The sequence below is a fragment of the Oncorhynchus tshawytscha genome, linkage group LG22 (genome assembly GCF_018296145.1).
Source record: "Oncorhynchus tshawytscha isolate Ot180627B linkage group LG22, Otsh_v2.0, whole genome shotgun sequence".
Classification (NCBI taxonomy): domain Eukaryota; kingdom Metazoa; phylum Chordata; class Actinopteri; order Salmoniformes; family Salmonidae; genus Oncorhynchus; species Oncorhynchus tshawytscha.
This window is the reverse complement of record NC_056450.1, coordinates 43670722-43685956: the sequence shown is the minus strand read 5'-3', so window position 1 is coordinate 43685956 and position 15235 is coordinate 43670722. Positions and strand designations below refer to the sequence as shown.

Below are 15235 nucleotides of genomic sequence, written 5' to 3'. Positions count from 1 at the left end.
ACTACTACTACCGGTGTTAGTAACCGTGAACTACTACTACTACTACTACTACTACTATCGGTGTTAGTAACCGTGAACTACTACTACTACTACTACCGGTGTTAGTAACCGTGAACTACTACTACTACTACTATCGGTGTTAGTAACCGTGAACTACTACTACTATTACTATCGGTGTTAGTAACCGTGAACTACTACTACTATCGGTGTTAGTAACCGTGAACTACTATTACTATCGGTGTCAGTAACCGTGAACTACTACTACTACTATCGGTGTCAGTAACCGTGAACTACTACTACTACTATCGGTGTCAGTAACCGTGAACTACTACTACTACTACCGTTGTCAGTAACCGTGAACTACTACTACTACTACCGTTGTCAGTAGCCGTGAACTACTACTACTACTACTACCGGTGTCAGTAACCGTGAACTACTACTACTACTACCGGTGTTAGTAACCGTGAACTACTACTACTACTACTACTACTACTACTACCGGTGTCAGTAACCCGTGAACTACTATTATCGGTGTTAGTAACCCGTGAAATACTACTACTACTACTACTACTACCGGTGTCAGTAACTGTGAACTACTACTACTACTACTACCGGTGTTAGTAACCGTGAACTACTACTACTACTACTACTACTACCGGTGTTAGTAACCGTGAACTACTACTACCGGTGTTAGTAACCGTGAACTACTGCTACCGGTGTTAGTAACCGTGAACTACTGCTACCGGTGTTAGTAACCGTGAACTACTGCTACCGGTGTTAGTAACCGTGAACTACTGCTACCGGTGTTAGTAAAATGAACTACTGCTACCGGTGTTAGTAACCGTGAACTACTACTACCGGTGTTAGTAACCGTGAAATACTACTACCGGTGTTAGTAACCGTGAAATACTACTACCGGTGTTAGTAACCGTGAACTACTACTACCGGTGTTAGTAACCGTGAACTACTACTACCGGTGTTAGTAACCGTGAACTACTACTACCGGTGTCAGTAACCGTGAACTACTACTACTACTACTACTACCGGTGTCAGTAACCGTGAACTACTACTACTACTACTACTACTACCGGTGTCAGTAACTGTGAACTACTACTACTACTACTACCGGTGTTAGTAACCGTGAACTACTACTACTACTACTACTACTACTATCGGTGTTAGTAACCGTGAACTACTACTACTACTACTACCGGTGTTAGTAACCGTGAACTACTACTACTACTATCGGTGTTAGTAACCGTGAACTACTACTACTATTACTATCGGTGTTAGTAACCGTGAACTACTACTACTATCGGTGTTAGTAACCGTGAACTACTATTACTATCGGTGTCAGTAACCGTGAACTACTACTACTACTATCGGTGTCAGTAACCGTGAACTACTACTACTACTATCGGTGTCAGTAACCGTGAACTACTACTACTACTACCGTTGTCAGTAACCGTGAACTACTACTACTACTACCGTTGTCAGTAGCCGTGAACTACTACTACTACTACTACTACGGTGTCAGTAACCGTGAACTACTACTACTACTACTACCGGTGTTAGTAACCGTGAACTACTACTACCGGTGTTAGTAACCGTGAACTACTGCTACCGGTGTTAGTAACCGTGAACTACTGCTACCGGTGTTAGTAACCGTGAACTACTGCTACCGGTGTTAGTAACCGTGAACTACTGCTACCGGTGTTAGTAACCGTGAACTACTGCTACCGGTGTTAGTAACCGTGAACTACTACTACCGGTGTTAGTAACCGTGAAATACTACTACCGGTGTTAGTAACCGTGAAATACTACTACCGGTGTTAGTAACCGTGAACTACTACTACCGGTGTTAGTAACCGTGAACTACTACTACCGGTGTTAGTAACCGTGAACTACTACTACCGGTGTCAGTAACCGTGAACTACTACTACTACTACTACTACCGGTGTCAGTAACCGTGAACTACTACTACTACTACTACTACTACCGGTGTCAGTAACTGTGAACTACTACTACTACTACTACCGGTGTTAGTAACCGTGAACTACTACTACTACTACTACTACTACTATCGGTGTTAGTAACCGTGAACTACTACTACTACTACTACCGGTGTTAGTAACCGTGAACTACTACTACTACTACTATCGGTGTTAGTAACCGTGAACTACTACTACTATTACTATCGGTGTTAGTAACCGTGAACTACTACTACTATCGGTGTTAGTAACCGTGAACTACTATTACTATCGGTGTCAGTAACCGTGAACTACTACTACTACTATCGGTGTCAGTAACCGTGAACTACTACTACTACTATCGGTGTCAGTAACCGTGAACTACTACTACTACTACCGTTGTCAGTAACCGTGAACTACTACTACTACTACCGTTGTCAGTAGCCGTGAACTACTACTACTACTACTACCGGTGTCAGTAACCGTGAACTACTACTACTACTACCGGTGTTAGTAACCGTGAACTACTACTACTACTACTACTACTACTACCGGTGTCAGTAACCCGTGAACTACTATTATCGGTGTTAGTAACCCGTGAACTACTACTACTACCGTACTACTACTACTACTACTACCGGTGTTAGTAACCGTGAACTACTACTACTACTACTACTACTACCGGTGTTAGTAACCGTGAACTACTACTACCGGTGTTAGTAACCGTGAACTACTACTACCGGTGTCAGTAACCGTGAACTACTACTACCGGTGTCAGTAACCGTGAACTACTACTACCGGTGTTAGTAACCGTGAACTACTACTACCGGTGTTAGTAACCGTGAACTACTACTACCGGTGTTAGTAACCGTGAACTACTACTACCGGTGTTAGTAACCGTGAACTACTACTACCGGTGTTAGTAACCGTGAACTACTACTACTACTACCGGTGTTAGTAACCGTGAACTACTACTACTACTACTACCGGTGTTAGTAACCGTGAACTACTACTACTACTACTACCGTGTTAGTAACCGTGAACTACTACTACTACTACTACCGGTGTTAGTAACCGTGAACTACTACTACTACTACTACCGGTGTTAGTAACCGTGAACTACTACTACTACTACGGTGTTAGTAACCGTGAACTACTACTACTACCGGTGTTAGTAACCGTGAACTACTACTACTACTACTACCGGTGTTAGTAACCGTGAACTACTACTACTACTACCGTGTTAGTAACCGTGAACTACTACTACTACCGGTGTTAGTAACCGTGAACTACTACTACTACCGGTGTTAGTAACTGAACTACTACTACTACCGGTGTTAGTAACCGTGAACTACTACTACTACCGGTGTTAGTAACCGTGAACTACTACTACTACCGGTGTTAGTAACCGTGAACTACTACTACTACTACTACTACGGTGTTAGTAACCGTGAACTACTACTACTACTACTACTACCGGTGTAGTAACCGTGAACTACTACTACTACCGGTGTTAGTAACCGTGAACTACTACTACTACCGGTGTTAGTAACCGTGAACTACTACTACTACCGGTGTTAGTAACCGTGAACTACTACTACTACCGGTGTTAGTAACCGTGAACTACTACTACTACCGGTGTTAGTAACCGTGAACTACTACTACTACCGGTGTTAGTAACCGTGAACTACTACTACTACCGGTGTTAGTAACCGTGAACTACTACTACTACCGGTGTTAGTAACCGTGAACTACTACTACTACCGGTGTTAGTAACCGTGAACCGGTGTTAGTAACCGTGAACTACTACTACTACCGGTGTTAGTAACCGTGAACTACTACTACTACCGGTGTTAGTAACCGTGAACTACTACTACTACCGGTGTTAGTAACCGTGAACTACTACTACTACCGGTGTTAGTAACCGTGAACTACTACTACTACCGGTGTTAGTAACCGTGAACTACTACTACTACCGGTGTTAGTAACCGTGAACTACTACTACTACCGGTGTTAGTAACCGTGAACTACTACTACTACCGGTGTTAGTAACCGTGAACTACTACTACTACCGGTGTTAGTAACCGTGAACTACTACTACTACCGGTGTTAGTAACCGTGAACTACTACTACTACCGGTGTTAGTAACCGTGAACTACTACTACTGGTGTTAGTAACCGTGAACTACTACTACTACCGGTGTTAGTAACCGTGAACTACTACTACCGTTGTTAGTAACCGTGAACTACTACTACTACCGGTGTTAGTAACCGTGAACTACTACTACTGGTGTTAGTAACCGTGAACTACTACTACTACCGGTGTTAGTAACCGTGAACTACTACCGGTGTTAGTAACCGTGAACTACTACTACTACCGGTGTTAGTAACCGTGAACTACCACTACCGGTGTCAGTAACCGTGAACTACTACTACTACTACCGGTGTCAGTAACCGTGAACTACTACTACTACCGGTGTCAGTAACCGTGAACTACTACTACTACCGGTGTCAGTAACCGTGAACTACTACTACTACCGGTGTTAGTAACCGTGAACTACTACTACTACCGGTGTCAGTAACCGTGAACTACTACTACTACCGGTGTTAGTAACCGTGAACTACTACTACTACCGGTGTTAGTAACCGTGAACTACTACTACTACCGGTGTTAGTAACCGTGAACTACTACTACTACCGGTGTTAGTAACCGTGAACTACTACTACTACCGGTGTTAGTAACCGTGAACTACTGCTACCGGTGTTAGTAACCGTGAACTACTGCTACCGGTGTTAGTAACCGTGAACTACTGCTACCGGTGTTAGTAACCGTGAACTACTGCTACCGGTGTTAGTAACCGTGAACTACTGCTACCGGTGTTAGTAACCGTGAACTACTGCTACCGGTGTTAGTAACCGTGAACTACTGCTACCGGTGTTAGTAACCGTGAACTACTGCTACCGGTGTTAGTAACCGTGAACTACTGCTACCGGTGTTAGTAACCGTGAACTACTGCTACCGGTGTTAGTAACCGTGAACTACTGCTACCGGTGTTAGTAACCGTGAACTACTGCTACCTACTGCTACCGGTGTTAGTAACCGTGAACTACTGCTACCGGTGTTAGTAACCGTGAACTACTGCTACCGGTGTTAGTAACCGTGAACTACTGCTACCGGTGTTAGTAACCGTGAACTACTGCTACCGGTGTTAGTAACCGTGAACTACTGCTACCGGTGTTAGTAACCGTGAACTACTGCTACCGGTGTTAGTAACCGTGAACTACTGCTACCGGTGTTAGTAACCGTGAACTACTGCTACCGGTGTTAGTAACCGTGAACTACTGCTACCGGTGTTAGTAACCGTGAACTACTGCTACCGGTGTTAGTAACCGTGAACTACTGCTACCGGTGTTAGTAACCGTGAACTACTGCTACCGGTGTTAGTAACCGTGAACTACTGCTACCGGTGTTAGTAACCGTGAACTACTGCTACCGGTGTTAGTAACCGTGAACTACTGCTACCGGTGTTAGTAACCGTGAACTACTGCTACCGGTGTTAGTAACCGTGAACTACTGCTACCGGTGTTAGTAACCGTGAACTACTGCTACCGGTGTTAGTAACCGTGAACTACTGCTACCGGTGTTAGTAACCGTGAACTACTGCTACCGGTGTTAGTAACCGTGAACTACTGCTACCGGTGTTAGTAACCGTGAACTACTGCTACCGGTGTTAGTAACCGTGAACTACTGCTACCGGTGTTAGTAACCGTGAACTACTGCTACCGGTGTTAGTAACCGTGAACTACTGCTACCGGTGTTAGTAACCGTGAACTACTGCTACCGGTGTTAGTAACCGTGAACTACTGCTAACTACTGCTACCGGTGTTAGTAACCGTGAACTACTGCTACCGGTGTTAGTAACCGTGAACTACTGCTACCGGTGTTAGTAACCGTGAACTACTGCTACCGGTGTTAGTAACCGTGAACTACTGCTACCGGTGTTAGTAACCGTGAACTACTGCTACCGGTGTTAGTAACCGTGAACTACTGCTACCGGTGTTAGTAACCGTGAACTACTGCTACCGGTGTTAGTAACCGTGAACTACTGCTACCGGTGTTAGTAACCGTGAACTACTGCTACCGGTGTTAGTAACCGTGAACTACTGCTACCGGTGTTAGTAACCGTGAACTACTGCTACCGGTGTTAGTAACCGTGAACTACTGCTACCGGTGTTAGTAACCGTGAACTACTGCTACCGGTGTTAGTAACCGTGAACTACTGCTACCGGTGTTAGTAACCGTGAACTACTGCTACCGGTGTTAGTAACCGTGTAACTGCGTGTTAGTAACCGAACTACTGCTACCGGTGTTAGTAACCGTGAACTACTGCTACCGGTGTTAGTAACCGTGAACTACTGCTACCGGTGTTAGTAACCGTGAACTACTGCTACCGGTGTTAGTAACCGTGAACTACTGCTACCGGTGTTAGTAACCGTGAACTACTGCTACCGGTGTTAGTAACCGTGAACTACTGCTACCGGTGTTAGTAACCGTGAACTACTGCTACCGGTGTTAGTAACCGTGAACTACTGCTACCGGTGTTAGTAACCGTGAACTACTGCTACCGGTGTTAGTAACCGTGAACTACTGCTACCGGTGTTAGTAACCGTGAACTACTGCTACCGGTGTTAGTAACCGTGAACTACTGCTACCGGTGTTAGTAACCGTGAACTACTGCTACCGGTGTTAGTAACCGTGAACTACTGCTACCGGTGTTAGTAACCGTGAACTACTGCTACCGGTGTTAGTAACCGTGAACTACTGCTACCGGTGTTAGTAACCGTGAACTACTGCTACCGGTGTTAGTAACCGTGAACTACTGCTACCGGTGTTAGTAACCGTGAACTACTGCTACCGGTGTTAGTAACTACTACTGCTACCGGTGTTAGTAACCGTGAACTACTGCTACCGGTGTTAGTAACCGTGAACTACTGCTACCGGTGTTAGTAACCGTGAACTACTGCTACCGGTGTTAGTAACCGTGAACTACTGCTACCGGTGTTAGTAACCGTGAACTACTGCTACCGGTGTTAGTAACCGTGAACTACTGCTACCGGTGTTAGTAACCGTGAACTACTGCTACCGGTGTTAGTAACCGTGAACTACTGCTACCGGTGTTAGTAACCGTGAACTACTGCTACCGGTGTTAGTAACCTACTGCTGAACTACTGCTACCGGTGTTAGTAACCGTGAACTACTGCTACCGGTGTTAGTAACCGTGAACTACTGCTACCGGTGTTAGTAACCGTGAACTACTGCTACCGGTGTTAGTAACCGTGAACTACTGCTACCGGTGTTAGTAACCGTGAACTACTGCTACCGGTGTTAGTAACCGTGAACTACTGCTACCGGTGTTAGTAACCGTGAACTACTGCTACCGGTGTTAGTAACCGTGAACTACTGCTACCGGTGTTAGTAACCGTGAACTACTGCTACCGGTGTTAGTAACCGTGAACTACTGCTACCGGTGTTAGTAACCGTGAACTACTGCTACCGGTGTTAGTAACCGTGAACTACTGCTACCGGTGTTAGTAACCGTGAACTACTGCTACCGGTGTTAGTAACCGTGAACTACTGCTACCGGTGTTAGTAACCGTGAACTACTGCTACCGGTGTTAGTAACCGTGAACTACTGCTACCGGTGTTAGTAACCGTGAACTACTGCTACCGGTGTTAGTAACCGTGAACTACTGCTACCGGTGTTAGTAACCGTGAACTACTGCTACCGGTGTTAGTAACCGTGAACTACTGCTACCGGTGTTAGTAACCGTGAACTACTGCTACCGGTGTTAGTAACCGTGAACTACTGCTACCGGTGTTAGTAACCGTGAACTACTGCTACCGGTGTTAGTAACCGTGAACTACTGCTACCGGTGTTAGTAACCGTGAACTACTGCTACCGGTGTCAGTAACCGTGAACTACTGCTACCGGTGTCAGTAACCGTGAACTACTGCTACCGGTGTCAGTAACCGTGAACTACTGCTACCGGTGTCAGTAACCGTGAAATACTACTACCGGTGTCAGTAACCGTGAAATACTACTACCGGTGTCAGTAACCGTGAAATACTACTACCGGTGTCAGTAACCGTGAACTACTACTACCGGTGTCAGTAACCGTGAACTACTACTACCGGTGTCAGTAACCGTGAACTACTGCTACCGGTGTCAGTAACCGTGAACTACTGCTACCGGTGTCAGTAACCGTGAACTACTGCTACCGGTGTCAGTAACCGTGAACTACTGCTACCGGTGTTAGTAACCGTGAACTACTGCTACCGGTGTTAGTAACCGTGAACTACTGCTACCGGTGTTAGTAACCGTGAACTACTGCTACCGGTGTTAGTAACCGTGAACTACTGCTACCGGTGTTAGTAACCGTGAACTACTGCTACCGGTGTTAGTAACCGTGAACTACTGCTACCGGTGTTAGTAACCGTGAACTACTGCTACCGGTGTTAGTAACCGTGAACTACTACTACCGGTGTTAGTAACCGTGAACTACTACTACCGGTGTTAGTAACCGTGAACTACTACTACCGGTGTCAGTAACCGTGAACTACTACTACTACTACTACTACTACCGGTGTCAGTAACCGTGAACTACTACTACTACTACTACTACTACCGGTGTCAGTAACTGTGAACTACTACTACTACTACTACCGGTGTTAGTAACCGTGAACTACTACTACTACTACTACTACTACTACTACTATCGGTGTTAGTAACCGTGAACTACTACTACTACTACTACTATCGGTGTTAGTAACCGTGAACTACTACTACTACTACCGGTGTTAGTAACCGTGAACTACTACTACCGGTGTCAGTAACCCGTGAACTACTACTACCGGTGTTAGTAACCGTGAACTACTACTACCGGTGTTAGTAACCGTGAACTACTACTACCGGTGTTAGTAACCGTGAACTACTACTACCGGTGTTAGTAACCGTGAACTACTACTACTACTACTACTACCGGTGTTAGTAACCGTGAACTACTACTACTACTACCGGTGTTAGTAACCGTGAACTACTACTACTACTACTACTACTACCGGTGTTAGTAACCGTGAACTACTACTACTACTACCGGTGTTAGTAACCGTGAACTACTACTACTACTACTACCGGTGTCAGTAACCGTGAACTACTACTACCGGTGTTAGTAACCGTGAACTACTACTACTACTACTACCGGTGTTAGTAACCGTGAACTACTACTACTACTACTACCGGTGTTAGTAACCGTGAACTACTACTACTACTACTACCGGTGTTAGTAACCGTGAACTACTACTACTACTACTACCGGTGTTAGTAACTGAACTACTACTACTACTACTACCGGTGTTAGTAACCGTGAACTACTACTACTACTACTACCGGTGTTAGTAACCGTGAACTACTACTACTACTACTACCGGTGTTAGTAACCGTGAACTACTACTACTACCGGTGTTAGTAACCGTGAACTACTACTACTACTACTACCGGTGTTAGTAACCGTGAACTACTACTACTACTACTACCGGTGTTAGTAACCGTGAACTACTACTACTACTACTACCGGTGTTAGTAACCGTGAACTACTACTACTACTACTACCGGTGTTAGTAACCGTGAACTACTACTACTACTACTACCGGTGTTAGTAACCGTGAACTACTACTACTACTACCGGTGTTAGTAACCGTGAACTACTACTACTACTACCGGTGTTAGTAACCGTGAACTACTACTACTACCGGTGTTAGTAACCGTGAACTACTACTACTACCGGTGTTAGTGTTAGTAACCGTGAACTACTACTACTACCGGTGTTAGTAACCGTGAACTACTACTACTACCGGTGTTAGTAACCGTGAACTACTACTACTACCGGTGTTAGTAACCGTGAACTACTACTACTACCGGTGTTAGTAACCGTGAACTACTACTACTACCGGTGTTAGTAACCGTGAACTACTACTACTACCGGTGTTAGTAACCGTGAACTACTACTACTACCGGTGTTAGTAACCGTGAACTACTACTGTTAGTAACTGAACTACTACTACTACCGGTGTTAGTAACCGTGAACTACTACTACTACTACTACGGTGTTAGTAACCGTGAACTACTACTACTACTAGTAACTACTACTACTACTACCGGTGTTAGTAACCGTGAACTACTACTACTACCGGTGTTAGTAACCGTGAACTACTACTACTACCGGTGTTAGTAACCGTGAACTACTACTACTACCGGTGTTAGTAACCGTGAACTACTACTACTACCGGTGTTAGTAACCGTGAACTACTACTACTACCGGTGTTAGTAACCGTGAACTACTACTACTACCGGTGTTAGTAACCGTGAACTACTACTACTACCGGTGTTAGTAACCGTGAACTACTACTACTACCGGTGTTAGTAACCGTGAACTACTACTACTACCGGTGTTAGTAACCGTGAACTACTACTACTACCGGTGTTAGTAACCGTGAACTACTACTACTACCGGTGTTAGTAACCGTGAACTACTACTACTACCGGTGTTAGTAACCGTGAACTACTACTACTACCGGTGTTAGTAACCGTGAACTACTACTACTACCGGTGTTAGTAACCGTGAACTACTACTACTACCGGTGTTAGTAACCGTGAACAACTACTACTACTACCGGTGTTAGTAACCGTGAACAACTACTACTACTACCGGTGTTAGTAACCGTGAACAACTACTACTACTACCGGTGTTAGTAACCGTGAACAACTACTACTACTACCGGTGTTAGTAACCGTGAACTACTACTACTACTACCGGTGTTAGTAACCGTGAACAACTACTACTACTACCGGTGTTAGTAACCGTGAACAACTACTACTACTACCGGTGTTAGTAACCGTGAACAACTACTACTACTACCGGTGTTAGTAACCGTGAACAACTACTACTACTACCGGTGTTAGTAACCGTGAACTACTACTACTACTACCGGTGTTAGTAACCGTGAACTACTACTACTACTACTACCGGTGTTAGTAACCGTGAACTACTACTACTACCGGTGTTAGTAACCGTGAACTACTACTACTACCGGTGTTAGTAACCGTGAACTACTACTACTACCGGTGTTAGTAACCGTGAACTACTACTACTACCGGTGTTAGTAACCGTGAACAACTACTACTACTACCGGTGTTAGTAACCGTGAACAACTACTACTACTACCGGTGTTAGTAACCGTGAACTACTACTACCGGTGTTAGTAACCGTGAACTACTACTACTACTACCGGTGTTAGTAACCGTGAACTACTACTACCGGTGTTAGTAACCGTGAACTACTACTACTACTACCGGTGTTAGTAACCGTGAACTACTACTACTACTACCGGTGTTAGTAACCGTGAACTACTACTACTACTACCGGTGTTAGTAACCGTGAACTACTACTACTACCGGTGTCAGTAACCGTGAACTACTACTACTACTACTGCTACCGGTGTTAGTAACCGTGAACTACTGCTACCGGTGTTAGTAACCGTGAACTACTACTACTACTACCGGTGTTAGTAACCGTGAACTACTACTACTACTACCGGTGTTAGTAACCGTGAACTACTACTACTACTACCGGTGTTAGTAACCGTGAACTACTACTACTACTACCGGTGTTAGTAACCGTGAACTACTACTACTACTACCGGTGTTAGTAACCGTGAACTACTACTACTACTACTGCTACCGGTGTTAGTAACCGTGAACTACTACTACTGGTGTTAGTAACCGTGAACTACTACTACTACTACCGGTGTTAGTAACCGTGAACTACTACTACTACCGGTGTTAGTAACCGTGAACTACTACTACTACCGGTGTTAGTAACCGTGAACTACTACTACTACCGGTGTTAGTAACCGTGAACTACTACTACTACCGTGTTAGTAACCGTGAACTACTACTACTACCGGTGTTAGTAACCGTGAACTACTACTACTACTACTACTACTACTACCGGTGTCAGTAACCGTGAACTACTACTACTACTACTACCGGTGTCAGTAACCGTGAACTACTACCGGTGTCAGTAACCGTGAACTACTACTACTACTGGAACGAGTAGTCATCGGAGACCGCCGGGCTACCAGAGAAATACAACTGTTCTAAATATATATCTGTGTGTCAGTTCTGTTTTATTGTTTCGCTCTCGAACCATTTCCGGGAGTCAACTATTTCATTCTGCTTTTTACATCTGAATCTAAAAAAAACGAGTCTAACAATAGTGACTGTAGTTCCTCTCTCATACCGGCTCCTCTTTCAAAGGCTGCGTTTACACAAGCAGCCCAATTATTGGCAAAAAATTCAATCTGATCCGTCAACACTGAAAAAAAGGGGTTTTATTAAAATACACTGATTATACAAAACATTAAGAACACCTGCTCTTTCCATGACAGACTGACCAGGTGAATCCAAGCTATGATCCCTTATTGATGTCACTTCAAAATCAGTGTAGATGAAGGGGGGAGACGGGTTAAAGACGGATTTTTAAGCCATGAGACATGGCTTGTGTATGTGTGCTATTCAGAGTGTGAATGGGGCAAGACAAAACTGCCTTTGAACATGGGTAGTAGGTGTCAGGCGCAACGGTTTGTGTCAAGAACTGCAACGCTGCTGGGTTTTTCACACTCAACAGTTTCCCCTGTGTGTATCAAGAATGGTCCACCACCCAAAAAGGACATCCAGCCAACGTGACACGACTGTGGGAAGCATTAGAGTCAACATGGGGCCAGCATCCCTGTGGAAGGCTTTCGGCAACTTGTAGAGTCCATGTCCCGACGGATTAAGGATGTTGTGGAGGCAAAAGGAGGTGCAACTCAATATTAGGAAGGTGTTCCTAATGTTTGGTATAGTCGGTGTACATTTGATTGATTGCTACTTAATGGCTTCCGTCACCTGTTGGTCTACAAACGCCCCTCTGTGGTCCTGTGATTTCAGCCCTGAGGGTGGAGGGCCAGGTTTGGGCAGAGACCTCAGTTCTGGAGGGAGAGAAACAGCCAGAGTAAAGGTGGCGAACAGACTGCCACCTGATCTGATAGCACAGCATTTTAAACTGGGTTTACATGGATCGATGATCGCACTGAAAAATATAATAAAAGACGTTACACAAGCAATGTTATGAACATATTAGAATCAATATATAACAGAGATCCTATAAACAGAGAAACACAAAGATCCTATAAAACAGAGATAAACACAGATCCTATGAAAAACAGAGATCCTATAAAACAGAGATAAACACAGATCCTATGAAAAACAGAGATCCTATATGTAATTCTACGGTGAACAAAATATGATAAGACGTTATAAGCCTGTGTTATTACAAGCAGTGTGAAATCTTGTAAGAAGTGTTCTAATAATCAGTTGTTGTAAAGCACACTGTGAGCGGCGATTAAATGAGACGTTACCAGGTGGAGAGTAAGCCTTAGTGGTCAGAGTGTTGGTAGGATGGACTTTAGGAGGTGGGTTGAAGAGATGAGATGGAGGAACAAGAGGCTCCAGTTTAACCTGCGACGGAGCAGCAAGTGGAGTGGAAGAGGGCCGTAGTACACTGGGCTTCCCTACATTAAGACAACAGCAGCCATTACACAGCTGTCTTACAGATGCATCCATTATAAAGAACAATGATTCACGAAAACCTTGGACCTGGGCTTCTTTACAGATACCCGTACACGTCCCCCCGTCTGTCCACGCACACGTCCCCCCGTCCCCCAGTCCGTCCACGCACACGTCCCCCAGTCCGTTCACGCACGCGTCCCCCGTCCCCTCGCGCATTCCCCTGTCTGTCCCCCACGCGTCCCCCAGTGCTTCCGTCCCCGTCCTTCCGTCCACGCACGCGTCCCCCCGTCCCCTCACGCATTCCCCTGTCCGTCCCCCTGTGCTTCTGTCCCCCCGTCAGCCCCCCCGTGCTCCCCCCGTGCTTCCGTCCGTCCCACCGTCCACGCACGCGCCCCCACCCCCCCACCCCCATCCACTCACACGTCCCCCTGTCCGTCCACGCACGCCTCCCTCTGTCTGTCCGTCCCCGCACGAGTCCCGCCATCCCGCCGTCCGTGCCCACGTCCCCCCGTCCGTGCCCGCGTCCCCTCGTCCGTGCCCGCGTCCCCCCGTCCGTCGATGCACGCACACGTGTCTGTCTGTTCCCAGGTCTGTCCCCAACTCACAGTTCAAGATGATATCTCTAGCTCTTAACAGCTGCAGCTTGTCCAGTATGTTCAGTAGTTCTCCTACTGTTCCATTCCTTTGAGCCCAGTGATTCATCACCCAGTCTGTCCGTCTCTCTCTCCTCTCGGCCAGACGCCTGTCAGTCTGGTCAGTCAACACTTGAGACGCTGCCATGGAGGACAAATGGTATAGAAATCAATCATTGTTTAGAGATCAAATCACACCATAATACAATTTAGTTACATTCAGCAGCACTAATGTTGTCAGCTATGTTCTTCCTGATCAGGAAAAACTCTGAATGCTACTTACAGGGTCATACTGGAGGACCCAGAGTTTATTCCTTATTAGATGATGTGGCCAGGAAAAACCTTGGGTACCGCTCACTATGTACCCAGCTAGTTAACCGCTCACTATGTACCCAGCTAGTTAACCGCTCACTATGTACCCAGCTAGTTAACCGCTCACTATGTACCCAGCTAGTTAACCGCTCACTATGTACCCAGCTAGTTAACCGCTCACTATGTACCCAGCTAGTTAACCGCTCACTATATGTACCCAGCTAGTTAACCGCTCACTATATGTACCCAGCTAGTTAACCGCTCACTATATGTACCCAGCTAGTTAACCGCTCACTATATGTACCCAGCTAGTTAACCGCTCACTATGTACCCAGCTAGTTAACCGCTCACTATATGTACCCAGCTAGTTAACCGCTCACTATGTACCCAGCTAGTTAACCGCTCACTATATGTACCCAGCTAGTTAACCGCTCACTATGTACCCAGCTAGTTAACCGCTCACTATATGTACCCAGCTAGTTAACCGCTCACTATGTACCCAGCTAGTTAATCACTCACTATGTACCCAGCTAGTTAACCGCTCACTATGTACCCAGCTAGTTAACCGCTCACTATATGTACCCAGCTAGTTAACCGCTCACTATGTACCCAGCTAGTTAACCGCTCACTATGTACCCAGCTAGTTAACCGCT

The 15235-nt window shown here is 45.5% G+C and overlaps 1 protein-coding gene across 2 annotated transcripts in view; it reads right to left on the bottom strand.

Moving 5' to 3' along the window:
- The window catches only part of irak1 (interleukin-1 receptor-associated kinase 1), a 63957-nt gene that overhangs the window by 44198 nt on the left and 4524 nt on the right, over nucleotides 1-15235 (bottom strand). For both annotated transcript variants that reach the window (XM_042304323.1, XM_042304324.1), the window contains exons 2-4: nucleotides 14244-14411; nucleotides 13488-13640; nucleotides 12976-13058 (exon numbers count right to left, since the gene is read on the bottom strand). In XM_042304323.1, the coding sequence (XP_042160257.1) occupies nucleotides 12976-13058; nucleotides 13488-13640; nucleotides 14244-14411 (404 nt within the window). The remainder of the gene's footprint in view (nucleotides 1-12975; nucleotides 13059-13487; nucleotides 13641-14243; nucleotides 14412-15235) is intronic.